The 18,610-nt window shown below is 43.6% G+C and overlaps 1 protein-coding gene across 1 annotated transcript in view; it reads right to left on the bottom strand.

Moving 5' to 3' along the window:
• Positions 1-18,610, bottom strand: part of LOC311134708 (membrane-associated guanylate kinase, WW and PDZ domain-containing protein 2-like) — a gene marked incomplete at its 5' end in the record, with an annotated part of 519,195 nt that overhangs the window by 205,869 nt on the left and 294,716 nt on the right. The window contains one exon of the mRNA XM_084168477.1: positions 16,940-17,059. Coding sequence (XP_084024603.1) covers positions 16,940-17,059 — 120 coding nt within the window. The remainder of the gene's footprint in view (positions 1-16,939; positions 17,060-18,610) is intronic.

Raw genomic sequence — 18,610 nt, 5'->3', positions numbered from 1 at the left:
CCCATGCTCATCTGATCATTTCAGCACCATTTTGATTGGTACAGTGCCATCACACTGCTTTGAGACAAAACTGGGGGACTCATCTTGATAGATCAATAACACACGCACACGGGGGGTGCAAATAGTCCGTGGCTTGGGGGTAGAAGCTGTTAAGAAGCCTTTTGGACCTAGACTTGACACACCGGTACCGCTTGCTGTGCGGTTGCAGAGAGAACAGTCAATGACTAGGGTGGCTGGAGTCTTTGACAATTTCTAGGGCCTTCCTCTGACACCACCTGGTACAGAGGTACTGGATGGCAGGAAGCTTGGCCCCAGTGATGTACTGGGACGTACGCACTACCCTCTGTAGTGCCTTGCGGTCGGAGGAAGAGCAGTTGAAATACGAGGCAGTGATGCAACCAGTCAGGATGCTCTCGATGGTGCAGCTTTTTGAGGATCTGAGGACCCATGCAAAATTTTTCAGTCTCCTGAGGGGGAATAGGCTTTGTCGTGCCCTCTTCACGACAGTCTTGGTGGGTTAGGACCATGATAGATTGTTGGTGATGTGGACACCAAGCTCCCAACCTGCTCCACTACAGCCCCATTGATGAGAATGAGGGCGTGCTCGGTCCACCTTTTCCTGTAGTCCCCCGTGTTGAGGATCAGCATGGCAGATGTGTTGTTACCTACCCTTACCACCTGGAAGTGGCCCGTCAGGAATTCAGTTGCAGAGGGAGGTGTTCAGTCCCAGGGTCCTTAGCTTAGTGATGAGCTTTGAGGGCGCTACGGTGTTGAACGCTGAGCTGTAGTCAATTAATAGCATTCTCACGTATATATTCCTATTGTCCAGGTAGGAAAGGGCAGTGTGGAGTGCAATAGAGATTTAATCATCTGTGGATCTGTTGGGGCGGTTTGCAAATTGGAGTGGGTCTAGGGTTTCTGGGATAATGGTGTTGAGCCATGACCAGCCTTTCAAAAGACTTCATGGCTAAACACGTGAGTGCTACTGGTCAGTAGTCATTTAGGCAGGTTACCGTAGTGTTGTTGGGCATAGGGACTATGGTGGTCTGCTTGAAACATGTTGGTATTAAAGACTCAGTCAGGGACAGGTTGAAATTGTCAGTGAAGACACTTGCCAATAGGTCAGCGCATGCTCGGAGTACACGTCCTGGTAATCCGTCTGGCCCTTTGGCCTTCTGAATTTTGACCTGTTTAAAGGCCTTACTCACATCGGCTACGGAGAGCGTGATCACTCAGTCGTCTGGAACTGCGGATGCTCTCATGCATGCTTCAGTGTTGCTTGCCTCGAAGCGAGCATAGAAGTAATTTAGCTCATCTGGTAGGCTTGTGTCACTGGGCAGCTCGCGGCTGTGCTTCCCTTTGTAGTCTGTAATAGTTAGCAAGCCATGCCACATCCGACGAGCGTCGGAGCCGGTGTAGTCCGATTCAATCTTAGCCCTGTATTGACGCTTTGCCTGTTTGATGGCTTGCAGGATTTCTTATAAGAGTCCATCTACTTGAAAGTGGCAGCTCTACCCTTTAGCTCAGTGCGGATATTGCCTGTAATCCATGGCTTCTGGTTGGGGTATGTACGTACGGTCACTGTGGAGACGACGTCATCGATGCACTTATTGATGAAGCCAGTGACTGATGTGGTGTACTCCTCAATGCCATCGGAAGAATCCCGGAACATATTCCAGTCTGTGCTAGCAAAACAGTCCTGTAGCTTAGCATCTGCGTCATCTGACCACTTCTTTATTGACCGAGTCACTGGTGCTTCCTGCTTTAGTTTTTGCTTGTAAGCAGGAATAAGGAGGATAGAGTTATGGTCAGATTTGCCAAATGGAGGGCGAGGGAGAGCTTTGTACGCGTCTCTGTGTGTGGAGTAAAGGTGGTCTAGAGTTGTTTTTTCCTCTGGTTGCACATTTAACATGCTGATAGAAATTAGGTAAAACAGATTTAAAGTTCCCTGCATTAAAGTCCCCTCTGGATGAGCATTTTCCTGTTTGCTTGTAGCCTTATACAGCTCATTGAGTGCTGTCTTAGTGCCAGCATCTGTTTGTGGTGGTAAATAGACAGCTACAAAAAATATAAATGAAAACTCTCTTGGTAAATAGTGTGGTCTACAGCTTATCATGAGATGTTCTACCTCAGGTGAGCAAAACCTCAAGACTTCCTTAATATTAGATTTTGTGCACCAGCTGTTGTTTACAAATATACACAGACCGCCACCCCTTGTCTTACCGGAGGCAGCTGTTCTATCTTGCCGATGCAGCATATATCCCGCCAGCTGTATGTTATCCATGTCGTTTTTCAGCCACGACTCGTTGAAACATAAGATATTACAGTTTTTAATGTCCCGTTGGCAGGATATCCGTGATCGTTGTTGATCTATTTTGTTATCCAATGATTGGCTAATAGGGTTGATGGTAGAGGCAGATTACCCAGTCGCCGTCGGATCCTTACAAGGCACCCCGACCTACGTCCCCGATATCTCTGTCTCTTTTTCATGTGAATGATTGGGATTTGGTCCTTGTCGGGTGTCTGAAGAAAATCTTTCGCGTCCGACTCGTTAAACTCTTAAGGATCGGACCCTTTCTTTTACATTTTTGCATAAAATGACATACCCAAATCTAACTGCCTGTAGCTCAGGACCTTAAGAAAGGATATGCATATTCTTGGATCATTAGCTTATACACTAACTTTCACACATCTAGAAGGCCGAGCAGGGTGATGTGGTGCTAGAGACAGCAGAGGTTCAAACTGTAGAACCCAGTTCCTCCATTTTAATATAAAAATGGATTTTATCAAACAAAACTACGCTACATATTATCTCTGACAAATCAGAGCAAGATTACTGAATGTAAGTACATTATTTATCTTCAGATGTGAATGTGTCAAACCAGTTGCCGTGATACGTTTTTTTGTTGTTGTGCACTCTCCTCAAACAATGACATGGCATATTTGTCACTGTAATAGCTACTGTAAATTGGACATTGCAGTTAGATTAACAAGAATTTAAGCTTTCTGCCCATATAAGACATGTCTATGTCCTGGAAAGTTTGCTGTTACTTACAACAGTCATGCTAATCACATTAGCACACATTAGCTCAACCGTCCCCCATAGAGGTTAAAGAAAAACTCTTCGTACATGACGAGGTGAGTAATCGCTGTCCTGATATCCAGAAGCTATATTCGGTCATAAGAGACGGTGGCAGAAAAATTATGTACAAAATAAGTTATAAATTATGAAAAAAAACACACACAATAGCACAATTGGTTAGGAGCCCATAAAACGGCAGCCATCTCCTCTGGCGCCATTCTTTTGGCCTGGTTTTTAGCAATAATTAAGATGGCTAATGCTACCGAAAAATCTAAAACAAACAAGCCAGGTTGGGGTTCACGACCATGCTCCAATAAATTAAAAGATGCTCATGTTGGTTGTCTTGTATGTCTCAGAGCATGCTCAGGCTGCCCTCGCTCGAATCAGTTTGTGTGCGAGATAGGGGACTGCTGGCACTGTTCCCCTGCTAGATTCTCTTGACAATTGTGTAGCATTCTGTAGGGGGCTTAGTATTTCCGATAGGGACTTCTTCTCCAGGGTTCCCGTACCTCGGCTGAGTCTTAGTTGCGGGATGCAGAGATGGTTTGGGTTGTTGGTTGAGTCTAATGTCTCCCGGCTCCTGTGCCCTCTGTCACCAGTTATGGGAGGCTGCTTGAAGAGAAAGGTTAACCTTGTTCTGCGCGTATCCCCCTTCTGTCTATTTGCCTTGGTTAAGCACCCCTTGCCTCTCATCCCAGAAGGGTCCGGGTCCCACTTCACTGATCCAGACCTACGTAGACTTTCAAGACTTGGTTAGCCAACAAGTGCTGCATAGCGTGCTAAGCAGGTTAGCTAACTCACTGAGGCGAGCTAGCTACTACTAGCTATTTCTGCCTCCCCACGGTGGAGTTCCTTGGGTAGCTCTCTTGTTTTGTATACGTAGAGTTAGGTCACTTGGTTATTCTAAACAGACCGTGCTGCGGTCAAAGAGGCTAGCTAGCCTAGCTTAGACTAAAGAGCCTCATGGTAACGTCAGCTAGCATGCATAACTTCAGGTGAATGAAGCTTACTAGAGTTTCTCCAGCGCTATGTCAACCCCATTCCTCTTTTTCCTGGAGTTGGAGGGAGTAGAGAGAGCAGGGCTTGCGTGCTCCTCCGATGAGAAAGTAGCCCCCGAGCTGCTGCGTCGCTCCACCAAAACATTGCTGTGACGACAGTGCCCCCACGTTTTGTTACGGTAAACTGGGTACTACGGAGCTTGTTCCACCATTGGGGTGCCAGAGCACCACTTGTTCATGTTTAATGCACCTCTGGTACCCCACGTTCCATGGTGTTCACGGGGTTCAAGGGGTATATCAATCACCCCAGGGTGGGAGTAATAAGTTGGGCAAGGGGGCACCCCTCCCTTACAGGTTGCTCATTACTGGGCTTCATTTCTGATTCCTACTGTACACTAGTCCCTATGGGGTGTCTAGTTATACAGGTTATGGGCCCTGTAGGCAATTGGTGATTGGTAGTGGAGTCGAGGGAACATGCAGGGTTGAACACGACCATACTATTATCCCACACACAGTCTCTCTCGTTCATATGAACCCTGAAATGAGCTCAACGCCTTTCATAAATAAAAAAATTAAAAAATTAAAAATTTGATTATGAATTGCCCCTGTCTATTACCACAGAAGACGTCCATTTTTCTGAGATGTCTGTCCATTCCCAGCTAGGTTACAAGGCACTTTGTCGCCAGTACCTATGACTGGTCGGTAGGGTAACCTCCATTATAACGTATTTTTAATGCATTCGTTCCAGCACTGGGTGCCAGCCGGGTTACTGGAACGCATCTTACTGCTTAAACCGAGTGAGGCTTGTTGTGACAACAGTACCCCCAGGTGACAATGGCAATCTGGGTACGTCACTGATCGCCAGAGCCTTTGTACCCATAGTTGGTCAGGCTTTAGGCAAACCTTTGCACATAACCACCATTTTTTCAACCACAAGTTCCACAGTGTTCACAGGTGACAAAGTGTTGTGTGTCCCACATATGAGTTCAACGAAAAGTGTCCCTTCTCCACGTTCAGACACATGGTTGTCAAGAGTGGTGGAAATGGAAGAAGAACCAATCTCTCCCAGTCCACAAGGTGCCTTCCCACCCCTTCAGATGGTACTAAACGTGAGGCTAGCTGTCTGCTCCGACCAATGGCGCGCATGTGCAGTGTCACCCTGCATCATGCGAACAGTGATGTCAGGGTACAGACTATAATTGGTTGCGCGTCCCCCATGCTTCACGTCGGCTGTTACAAGGCCGCAGCACCCGTTTTGAGAGACAAAATATCTTCCCGTTTGAAGAAGCAGGCAATCGGAGTGGTTCCTATGTCGAAGATCCAGGGCGGCTGGTACAGCCGTTATTTCCTGGTTCTAAAAAGGAACGGGACTTTGCGTCCCATTCTAGACCTACGTACCCTCTGCAAGCACCTCAGAGTCTACAAACTCAGAAGGCTCACGGCTGCGGCACTGCGGCAGAGTCGAGGGGGCAAGCAGTGTTACACACATCCATGCTCCTGTCCCATATTCAGTCACTAGGCTTTCATATGAAACCTGTGGTGAATTATTATTAATGAACTGTAGAGTTTAATGGACTATGAGGTAGAACTGGGTTAATCAAGAGTGTAGAGTTAGATTTCTTTGTTACTGGGCCAGGAATTGAATTGGGTCATTTCACTGTGTGTGGGGGGTTTGTGTATGTTTCAAGGATTTAGGGCCTTGTCATGGTTAAACTAAACATGAGTGTGTGTGCGAGACAAAGGAAGTGGGTGGAGCAATAAAAGAGCGGGGACTATATAAGATGGAGGGAGCGCGTAAGGGGGGGGGGCATTCTGCAGACTGGCCTCGGCTTTGTTGAAAGTCATCTTGATGCAACAAAAACTCTGTAAAACCTTATTTGTAATAAAGTAGAGTGGTTCTTTTCCAAAACAAACCAGAAAAAGAGTTGTCTCACTCCATCCCAGCGCATTCAGTTTTAGCTGGGTCAAACAGTGCCTTTTCGCCAGTGCCTATGCAAACTTGGGGATGATGGCTTCTGTGATGGAAGTCGTTCCTGTGGGGCTATTGTTAAAGAGACCCTTCCAGCACTGTGTGCTAGCCACTCACCTGGAAGCATCTCACAGCCGGTTGCTTAAGGTGTCCCTGTCAGGCCTACATGCCATGGTCCAGTGGTAGGACCCTCTGCTATTGTCAGGGGGCTTCCATGGGCTGAGTTGTATCCTGTAAGGTGATTACGACAGACGCATCCCCCCAAGGGTGGGCTGCGCTGTACGAAGTCAACTCGATTCGGGGGTAGTGACATTGGTGCAGAGCGCACTGCATATCAACAGTGTACCCCTGCTTTTGTCAGGCCGGCTTGTGCTGATCAGAACCGACAATATGTCAGTGGTGGCCTGCATCAGCTGACGGGGAGAGACTGTCTCTCTCCCTCCTGACTCCCTATTGCTGGGGAGCAGTGTGCACATGCTCTCGCTTTGGCCGACGCATGTCCACAGTTGCATCAACTCGGGCACAGATATTTTTTGCAGGTGGGACCCTCTCTCTCAGGAGTGAATGCTACACCCCTGGGTGGTCTACCAGGTATGGGACATTTTCGGCAGGACCGACGTAGATCATTACGTATTGCGAGAAAATGCGCAGTGTCTTCTATTTTTCTCAATGAGGGACCCATGTGCCCCGTTGGGAACGGACGCTCTGGGGCACCAGTGGTCTCGGGCCCTCCTTTACGCATTTCCGTCAGTGGTTCTGATTCAGTCAACATTGGAAAAGGCGCGCCGGGAGGGCTTATCATTGATTTTTCTGTCTCCCCGTTGGCCCAGGCAGCATCGGTTTTCAGAGGTCATTTGTCTTTTAGGCGGGGACCCATGGCAACTTCCATTGCATAGGGACCTGTTGTCCAGGCGCATGTTCAGGTTTGGCAAGCGAAGCCGAAAATGTAGTTGCTATGGGCCTGGTCCCTGGGAGAGCCAATCGGAAGGCTACCTCCAAAAGTGAATGCACCAGATTGCACCAGATTGCAACAGATTGCACCAGATTTTAAAGAACTGATTGGGTCTCTGCTTGACACCAACAAACTCCCCATAATATCTAGCCCTGTGCCGTCCCTAAATCGTGGCATTGAACGTTTCAGCACACTTTCAGCCCTCCATAACTGGCTACGTGACTATTGCAGCTCTGTGGGTGTAACATTTATTGAAATGTTTTATAACTTCTGAAAAACAAAGCTTGTTTTATAAGGACAATGGGATCCACTCGACATCATTTGGGTTCCTGGACACTTTCACAGCATTATAAGGCAGCGTTGAGACAATGACTTATCAATGACCCAAGCCCAGCTGAGTTAATAACTACCATTGTGTCGTTGAGTTGCCATATTGCTTCAGCAAATGCACATTATCCCAGGGGCGTTGGAAGACACAATGTAAGTAACCTAACTTATGTCCCTGAAACTGCCCTGAATGCCTCTGCTGATCCTACAGCTATTGTATGCAGTAATCATGTGCCTATGAACCAGAGTTATACTGTAGCACTGAGGCGGTGTGCCCTAGTAGGAAGTCCACTGTGTGCAGCTCACCCTGCAGTAACATAAATAATATGAGCATGTCTACTTATGCTAAGCCTCCCAGTAAAGCAATGAAAACAGTCAAGCATCCCAGAAAAGTGCTAAAAATAGCCCACGTTAACATATGTAGCTTAATAAGAAACAAGTTTAATGAATTCAATAATTTGCTAGTAACAGTTGACGTTCATATTCTGACAATCTCTGACACTCACTTAGATAATACAGTGGCTTGCGAAAGTATTCACCCCCCTTGGCATTTTTCCTATTTTGTTGCCTTACAACCTGGAATTAAAATTGATTTTTTGGGGGGGTTGTATCATTTGATTTACACAACATGCCTACCACTTTGAAGATGCAAAATATTTCTTTGTGTGAAACACACAAAAATTAAGACAAAAAAACTGATTTACTTGAGCGTGCATAACTATTAACCCCCCTAAAGTCAATAATTTGTAGAGCCACCTTTTGCAGCAATTACAGCTCTTGGGGTATGTCTCTATAAGCTTGGCACATCTAGCTATTGGGATTTTTGCCCATTCTTCAAGGCAAAACTGCTCCAGCTCCTTCAAGTTGGATGGGTTCTGCTGGTGTGCAGCAATCGTTAAGTAATACCACAGACATTTAAATGTTTCCCCTTAAACCACTCAAGTGTTGCTTTAGCAGTGTGCTTAGGGTCATTGTCCTGCTGGAAGGTGAACCTCCGTCCCAGTCTCAAATCTCTGGAAGACTGAAACAGGTTTCCCTCAAGAATTTCCATGTATTTAGCGCCATCCATCATTACTTCAATTCTGACCAGTTTCCCAGTCCCTGCCGATGAAATACATCCCCACAGCATGATGCTGCCACCACCATGCTTCACTGTGGGGATGGTGTTCTCGGGGTGATGAGAGGTGTTGGGTTTGCGCCAGATATAGCATTTTCCTTGATGGCCAAAAAGCTAAATTTTTGTCTCATCTGACCAGAGTACCTTCTTCCATATGTTTGGGGAGTCTCCCAAATGCCATTTTTTTTGTCTTTTAGCAATTGCTTTTTTCTGGCCACTCTTCCCTAAAGCCCAGCTCTGTGGACTGTACAGCTTAAAGTGGTCCTATGGACAGATACTCCAATCTTCATTGTGGAGCTTTGCAGCTCCTTCAGGGTTACCTTTGGTCTCTTTGTTGCCTCTCTGATTAATGCCCTCATTGCCTGGTCCGTGGGTTTTTGTGGGCAGCCCTCTCTTGGTAGGTTTGTTGTGGTTCCATATTCTTTCCATTTGTTAATAATGAATTTATTGGTGCTCCGTGGGATGTTCAAAGTGTCTGATATTTGTTATAACCCAACTCTGATCTGTACTTCTCCACAACTTTGTCCCTGACCTGTTTGTAGAGCTCCTTGGTCTTCATGGTGCCGCTTGCTTGGTGGTGTTGCAGACTCTGGAGCCTTTCAGAACAGGTGTATATACACTGAGATCATGTGACAGACCATGTGACACTTAGATTACACACAGGTGGATTTTATTTAACTAATTATGTGACTTCTGAAGGTAATTGGTTGCACCAGATCTTATTTAGGGGCTTCATGGCAAAGGGGGTGGATACATTTTACATTTACATTTTAGTCATTTAGCAGACGCTCTTATCCAGAGCGACTTACAGGAGCAATTAGGGTTAAGTGCCTTGCTCAAGGGCACATTTACGTCATTTAGCAGACGCTCTTATCCAGAGCGACTACAAATTGGTGCATTCACCCTATAGCCAGTGGGGTAACCACTTTACAATTATATATATATATATATATATATATTTTTTTTTTTTTTGGGGGGGGGGGGTTTGGGATACATATGCATGCACTACTTTTCCAGTATTTATTTTTTTGAATGGTTTTTCATTTCACTTCACCAATTTTGACTATGTTGTGTATTGACATTACATGAAATCCAAATTAAAATCCATTTAAATTACAGATTGTAATGCAACAATATAGGAAAAACGACAAGGGGGAAGAATACTTTTGTAAGGCACTGTACCTTTGATGATACAGTGGTAGCAATACATGGTTATAATATCTACAGAAAATAAAGAAATGCCAATGGTGGAGGTGTTGCCATTTATATTCAGAACCACATTCCACTAAAGTCTAGAGAGGATCTCATGTTAAATCCTGTTGAAGTAATATGGCTAGATGTTCATCTGCCTCACTTAAAGCCCATTCTTGTGGGAAGCTGCTATAGACCACCAAGTGCTAACAGTCAGTATCTGGATAACATGTGTGAAATTGCTTATTCCAGTTACTATTAAGCATTTACATTAGGGAAATTACTGTAAAAACGGTTGCATTCCTGTGGATTGATGAGGAATTTAAAAAAAAATGATAAAAAAATATAAATTATATAAAGAATGATAGGAAAAAGCTTTGGAGAACCTTAAATGAAATTTTGGGCGAAAAGGCAAACTCAGCTCCATCATTCATTGAATCATATGGCTCATTCAACACAAAACCCACTGATATTGCCAATGACTTTAATGATATTTTCATTGGCAAGATTAGCCAATTTAGGCATTACATGCCAGCAACAAACGCTGACACTGCACATCCAAGTATAACAGATCAAATTATGAAAGAAAAGCATTGTAATTTTGAATTCCGTAAAGTGACATACTTTCAGCACGCTTATAGGGAAGGACATTGAACAATCACGTCACTTACACAAATGACTGATGATTGGCAGAGAGCAATTGATGATAAAATGATTGTGGGAGCTGTTTTGTTAGATTCAGTGCAGCGTTTGACATTATCGATCATAGTCTGCTGCTAGAAAAACCTACAGTTGAAGTAGGAAGTTTACATACACTTGCAGTCATTAAAACTCGTTTTTCAACCACTCCACAAATTTCTTGTTAACAAACTATAGTTTTGGCAAGTCGGTTAGGACATCTACTTTGTGCATGACACAAGTCACTTTTTACAGATTATTTTACTGTATCACAATTCTAGTGGGTCAGAAGTTTACATACACTAAGTTGACTGTGCCTATAAACAGCTTGGAAATTCCAGAAAATGATGTCATGGCTTAAGAAGCTTCTGATAGGCTAATTGACATCATTTGAGTCAATTGGAGATGTACCTGTGGATGTATTTCAAGGCCTACCTTGAAACTCAGTGCCTCTTTGCTTGACATCATGGGAAAATCAATAGAAATCAGCTAAGACCTCAGGAAAAAAGTTGTAGACCTCCACAAGTCTGGTTCATCCTTGGGAGCAATGGCCTAACGCCTGAAGGTACCACGTTCATTTGTACAAACAATAGTACGCAAGTATAAACACCATGGGACCACGCTGCCGTCATACCGCTCAGGAAGGAGACGCGTTCTGAACGTACTTTGGTGCGAAAAGTGCAAATCAATCCCAGAACAACAGCAAAGGACCTTGTGAAGATGCTGGAGGAAACAGGTACAAAAGTACCTACAGTGACGGAAAAAAGTATTTGATCCCCTGCTGATTTTATACGTTTGCCCACTGACAAAGAAATTATCAGTCTGTAATTATTTGAAACGTGAGGGACAGAATGACAACAACTAAATCCAGAAAAACGCATGTCATAAATTATATAAATTGATTTGCATTTTAATGAGGGAAAGAAGTATTTGACCCCCTCTCAATCAGAAAGATTTCTGGCTCCCAGGTGTCTTTTATACAGGTAACGAGCTGAGATTAGGAGCACACGCCTAAAGGGAGTGCTCCTAATCTCAGTTTGTTACCTGTCCACAGAAGCAATCAATCAATCAGATTCCAAACTCTCCACCATGGCCAAGACCAAAGAGCTCTCCAAGGATGTCAGTGACAATATTGTAGACCTACACAAGGCTGGAATGGGCTACAAGACAATCGCCAATCAGCTTGGTGAGAAGGTGACAACAGTTGGTGCGATTATTCGCAAATGGAAGAAACACAAAAGAACTGTCAATCTCCCTCGGCCTGGGGCTCCATGCAAGATCTCACCTCGTGGAGTTGCAATGATCATGAGAACGGTGAGGAATCAGCCCAGAACTACACGGGAAGATATTGTCAATGATCTCAAGGCAGCTGGGACCATAGTCACCAAGAAAACAATTGGTAACACACTACGCCGTGAAGGACTGAAATCCTGCAGCGCCCGCAAGGTCCCCCTGCTCAATAAAGCACATATACAGGGCCATCTGAAGTTTGCCAATGAACATCTGAATGATTCAGAGGAGTACTGGGTTAAAGTGTTGTGGTCAGATGAGAACAAAATCGAGCTCTTTGGCATCAACTCAACTCGCCGTGTTTGGAGGAGGAGGAATGCTGCCTATGACCCCAAGAACACCATCCCCACCGTCAAACATGGAGGTGGAAACATTATGCTTTGGGGGTGTTTTTCTGCTAAGTGGACAGGACAACTTCACCACATCAAAGGGACGATGGACGGGGTCATGTACCGTCAAATCTTGGGTGAGAACCTCCTTCCCTCAGCCAGGGCATTGAAAATGGGTCGTGGATGGGTATTCCAGTATGACAATGAACCAAAACACACGGTCAAGGCAACAAAGGAGTGGCTCAAGAAGAAGCACATTAAGGTCCTGGAGTGGCCTAGCCAGTCTCCAGACCTTAATCCCATAGAAAATCTGTGGAGGTAGCTGAAGGTTCGAGTTGCCAAACGTCAGCCTCGAAACCTTAATGACTTGGAGAAGATCTGCAAAAGAGGATTGGAACAAAATCCCTCCTGAGATGTGTGCAAACCTGGTGGCCAACTACAAGAAACGTCTGAACTCTGTGATTGCCAACAAGGGTTTTGCCACCAAATACTAAGTCATGTTTTGCAGTGGGGTCAAATACTTATTTCCCTCATTAAAATGCAAATCAATTGATAACATTTTTGACATGTGTTTTTCTGGATGTTCTTGTTGTTATTCCGTCTCTCACTGTTCAAATAAACCTACCATTAAAATTATAGACTGATCATGTCTTTGTCAGAGGGCAAACGTACAAAATCAGCAGGGGATCAAATACTTTTTTCCCTCACTGTATATCCACAGTAAAACGAGTCCTATATCGACATAACCTGAAATGACGCTCAGCAAGGAAGAAGTTAATGCTCCAAAACCGCCATAAGAAAGCCAGACTACGGTTTGCAATTGCACATGAGGACAAAGATCGTACTTTTTGAAGAAATGTCCTCTGGTCTGATGAAACAAAAATAGAACTGTTTGGCCATAATGACCATCGTTATGTTTGGAGGAAAAAGGGGAAAGCTTGCAAGCCGAAGAACATCATCCCAAACGTGAAGCACGGGGGTGGCAGCATCATGCTGTGGGGGTGCTTTGCTGCAGGAGGGAATGGTGCACTTCACAAAATAGATGGCATCATGAGGAAGGAAAATTATGTGGATATATTGAAGCAACATCTCAAAACATCAGTCAGGAAGTTAAAGCTTGGTCGCAAATGGGTCTTCCGAACGGACAATGACCCCAAGCATACTTCCAAAGTTGTAGCAAAATGGCTTAAAGACAACAAAGTCAAGGTATTGGAGTGGCCATCACAAAGCCCTGACCTCAATCCTATAAAACATGTGTGGGCAGAACTGAAAAAGCGTGTGCGAGCAAGGAGGCCTACAAACCTGACTCAGTTACACCAGCTCTGTCAGGAGGAATGGGCCAAAATTCTCCCAACATATTGTAGGAAGCTTGTGGAAGGCTACCCGAAACGTTTGACCCAAGTAAAACAATTTAAAGGCATTGCAACTAAATACTAATTGAGTGTATGTACACTTCTGACTCACTGGGAATGTGATGAAATAAACAAAAGCTGAAATAAATCATTCTCTCTACTATTATTCTGACATGTCACATTTTCACATGACCTAAAACAGGGAATTTTTACTAGGATTAAATGTCAGGAATTGTGAAAAACTGAGTTTAAATGTATTTGGCTAAGGTGTATGTTAAGTTCCGACTTCAACTGTATGTGTTATAGCTTTACACCCCCTGCTGTATTGTGGATAAAGAGTTACCTGTCTAACAGAACACAGAGCTTTGAGTAAAACCAGTGTGTCTATGTATGCAGATGACTCGACACCATACACGTCAGCTTCTACAGCGCGTGAAATCACTGCAACACTTAACAAAGAGCTGCAGTTAGTTTCAGAATGGGTGGCAAGGAATAAGTTAGTCCTAAATATATTTGGGACAAAGCATTCACTAACCGTAAACCTCAATTAAATATTGTAATAAATTATGTGGAAATTGAGCAAGTTGAGGTGACTAAACTGCTTGGTGTAACCCTGGATTGTAAACTGTCATGGTCAAAACATGTTGATACAACAGAAGCTAAGTCGGGGAGAAGTTTTTCCACAATAAAGCGCTGCTCTGCCTTTTTAATAAAATTATCAATAAGTCAGGTCCTACAGGCCCTAGTTTTGTTGCACCTGGACTATGTTCTGTCGTGTGGTCAGGTGCCACAAAGAGGGACCTCGGAAAATTACAATTGGCTCAGAACAGGGCAGCACGGCTGGCCCTTAAATGTACACAGAGAGCTAACATTAATAATATGCAGGTAAATCTGTCATGGCTCAAAGTGGAGGAGAGATTGACTTCAACACCACTTGTTTTTGTAAGAAGTGTTCACGTGCTGAATGCACCGAGGTGTCTGTTTAAACTACTAGGACACAGCTCGGACACCCAGACTATGGGAGGTGTACAGTACTACATAGAGCCATGGCTACATAGAACTCTATTCCACATCAGCTAATTTTTGCAAGCAGTAGAATCAGATTTAAAAAACTGATAAAAATACACCTCATGGAACAACGGGGACTGTGAAGAGACACACATACAGGCCCAGACATGCATACACATGATAAGACACGCACTCGACACACACGTACAAATTGACTTGTGATATTAGAGTAGTGCCCTGAGGGAACACACTGAATTTGTTGTGAAAAGTGTTATGAAATGTAATGTTATGTACTGTATATAACTGTCTTAATGTTGCTGGACGCCAGGAAGAGTAACTGCTGCCTTGGCAATGGGGATCCTTAATAAATACAAATGCATATAAGTGGCAAGTGTTTTTGCTCTGTTGCCCAGATAAAGCAATTGTTCCTTTTCAGTGCTCTGTGAGGGACATCCTTATGTTCCTACAGGATGTCACGCCCTGGCTCTGGGGACTATGTTATGTTGAGCCAGGGTGTGTAAGTCTATGTTTTGTATATCTATGTTGGCCTGAGTGACTCCCAATCAGAGGCAACGAGTGTCAGCTGGTTGTCTCTGATTGGGAGCCATATTTAACTATCGGTCTTTTCACTTTGTGTTGTGGTTTCTTGTTCCTTTTGGTTTGTGTATCAAAGGACTTCACGTTTCGTTCATTGTTTTGATCGTGTGATCTAGTTAATAAATATAAATATGTTCTATGTTCAGTCGTTGTCACTGAGGACTTCATGATCGTGTTTTGTTTTGTATTCTCGTGTATTACATTAAAATCAATATGTTCGCTACCAACGCTGCGCTTTGGTCCTCCTCTCTCGTAGACGATCGTGACACAGGAGCTTTTCGAGCGGGGCCGGGCATTCTCCATGTTAAAAGTGTACTATTTAAGTGCCACTATTTCAAATCAAATCAAATTTAATTTGCCACATGCGCCAAATACAACAGGTGTAGACATTACAGTGAAAATACTTACAAGCCCTTAACCAACAATGCATTTTTTAAAGTAAAAATAAAAAGCAAATAAAGAGCAGCAGTAAAATAAAATAACAGTAGGGATGCTATATACATGGGATACCGGTGCAGAGTCAATGTGCGGGGGCTTTCAGCGTTTCATGTGGGAATTGACACAGCCTCACCAGGGGCCCAACCCCTGATTGTGCGGTCCCTGAAAGGTGTACGTTGTCTCATATTGTGCACACATGGGACTTGCCGCTGGTTTGAAGGCACTGTGTGCAGCCCCCTTTTTTAGAAATAGATCTTGCCTCTCCCTAAATAGCAGGAAGCAGATTGTACAGTTAACCTTCCTTCCAGTTCTTGACTATGGTGACACCATTTACCAGAATGCAGCAGTCACTACTCTTAAACCTTTGGATGCCATCTACCATAGCGCCCTTCGCTTTATCACAGGAGACAGTTTTAATACTCATCACTGTATCCTGTATCAAAAGGTTGGCTGTTCCTCATTGAAGTCCCATAGATCACTTAATTATTCCCTTTTTGTTTACAAAGCTCTACTACACAAGCTTCCAACTTACCTACCTTCGCTGTCAAAATATAAAAACAAGAGATACCAAACCCATTCACAAGGTTGGTTCTCTTGAGGTTCTGCAGGTCTCCACCGAACTAGGTAAATCCGTTTATAGTTTTAAAGCACCTCATTGCTGGAACCAACCCACTCGGGCAATTTAAAATAATAATTGGGGACCTTCTTATTGAATAATGTAATTGTTTTTCTTGAATATTTGTGCTGTATTTTACATGTTTTATATTGTATTCTATTTTTTATTTTGTCTTATGAATTGTATATGCAGGGCTTCCTTGTGAAAGAGACCCTGGTCTGAATGGTGACTCCCACCTTAAATAAAGGAAAAATTAAATAAATACTGGGTAATAGAACCAGCAGATCATCCATCCGTAGATCTCTACCAGGGTCTGAAGCCAGATGAAAAGCCTTGAATAGCATCAAACCCAACACATAGCTCACACACAGTCTGAGTAAAATGATTTAAGTTCAAACGCAATCCCAGCACCACCATGGGTGGTCCTCTGTAGCTCAATTGGTAGAGCATGGCGCTTGTACCACCAGGGTAGTGGGTTCGATCCCCAGGACCACCCATACGTAAACATGTATGCACACATGACTGTAAGTCGCTTTGGATAAAAGTGTCTGCGAAATGGCATATTATATTATAATGAGAAGAGACATACACACAGGCACAGACACACATACACATGATGAGACACGCACTCTACACACACGTACACATGGATTTTGTATTGTAGATATGTGATAGTAGAGTAGCGGCCTGAGGGAATACAATATGTTGTGAAAAGTGTTATGAAATGTAATGTCATGTAATATTTTAAATTGTATATAACTGCCTTAATGTTGCTGGACCCCAGGAAGAGTAGCTGCTGCCTTGGGATCCTTAATACATACAAATAAAAAAAAGAGAGGCAATGTGGTGGTGTGTGTGTTGACACTTGTGTGAAGACATCAACTGAGAGTAATCTTTGGGATAGCAGTTATGGAGCATGTAGCAATGCTAGTGGATTGTGGTCAGTGTTTTGGTCACTGTTGTGTTGTGGTCAGTGTCATGGTCAGTGAACTTACCTTCATAGGTTCCACTCTCTAGCAGGACTCCACTTTGCTCCAGTTCCATAAAGCGCTCCGCGCTCACAAAGTTATAGTCCACCCCCGGCACCTCTCCCTCCTTCGGCTGCCGGGTGGTACCTACAGAGGGAGAAGAATATAGGAAGAAGATTACTTTATTGTAAATTGTTACAGACACTGAGATTTGTCAAAAACATTTGTTTTATCCAAACCAGCCATACAAATACACACAGAGAAAGAGGTTGAGGACACGGTCCATGGAGCAGTTTTATAGGTTCAAGTGCCTTACTTAATGGCAACACAGCAGGAAATGGCATATAGGATTTGATAACAACAACGCTCCGGTTGCCGGCTCACACCCCAACAGATCTTTCCTACCAGACCTACGATTCGAACTGGGAGCCCTCCGGTTGAGCAGGGCAAAGCGAAGAGGAAGAGGGGAAGACGGGAGAAGGGGAGACTGTGAACGTTGAGAAGATGGAAAAGGAGAGGAAAAGAGTTCCAAAGGCTGGGCCTAAAGTTATTTCTGCGAGATCATACAAAATGTTTTCTAAGGACTCTTTTGTTGGAGATGTGAATCCAGATGCAGCATTGGAAGTTTTTCTAAAATTATTCATGCCAATTGTTGACAAGCATGCACCTGTTAAGAAATTAACTGTGAGAACTATTAGATCCCTCTGGATTGAAGATTCATTGAAAAATGATTGGTTTAAAATAAATTATGCAAAAGAGGTGGCAAACACGTCAGAGTGCTTAGTTGACATACTGTCAATTAAGAAATGTTGTGACCAAATTTAACAAAAATAAGAAGAAATTACATGAACAAACCAAGATAAATGACATAAAACACAATGGGAAAAGACCTTGGAGGGCTTTAAATGATATCATGGGCAGGAAACCCAGTTAATCTCCATCATTCGTTGAAGTTGATGAGACATTTAGAACAAATCCTTTGGATATTGGCAATCATTTCAATGATTATTTCACTAGTAAAGTGGAAAAACTCAGAAGTGAAATGACAACATTGAACAGTGAACCATCATATTTTTGTATAAAATATCTAATAATGAAAGGCAATGACTGCTGTTCTGAATTTTGTTTTTCGTTCTGTGGGACAGTTGGAAAAACTATTGTAATCCATCAATAATGATAAGCCACCAGGTATATACAACCTTGATGGGAAACTATTGAGAATGGTAGCATTACATTTACATTTTACATTTTAGTCATTTAGCAGACGCTCTTATCCAGAGCGACTTACAGTTAGTGAGTGCATACATTTTCATACTAGCAGTATCCGACTGTATTCCACCCCTATTTGATATAACTTTAACCAAAGCCTAACGAAATGTGTGTGTCAACAGGCGTGGAAGGAAGCTAAAGTAATTCCACTGCCTAAAAACAGTAAAGCACCTTTTGCTGGCTCTAACAGCCGCCCAATCAGTTTGCTGCCTGTTCTTAGTAAAATGATGGAGAGAATTGTGTTTGACCAACTACTCACTTTCATACAGAGAAAGGCAGTGCTTAATTTGTAAATTGGGAGATGCCGGAACAAAAAGTGCACCCGAGAGAAGGGTGACCTGGGGGGCTCTGAGGTACCGGAACTCATGAAAAAATAAGTAACCTTTATAATAAAGCATTACATGCATTATCATCGCTTTTGCATACTGG

This window comes from Coregonus lavaretus, assembly GCF_964263955.1.
Source record: "Coregonus lavaretus genome assembly, chromosome: 9".
In the NCBI taxonomy this organism is placed as follows: Eukaryota; Metazoa; Chordata; class Actinopteri; order Salmoniformes; family Salmonidae; genus Coregonus; species Coregonus lavaretus.
The sequence above is the reverse complement of the archived record's forward strand: the minus strand, read 5'-3'. Positions and strand labels throughout refer to the sequence as shown.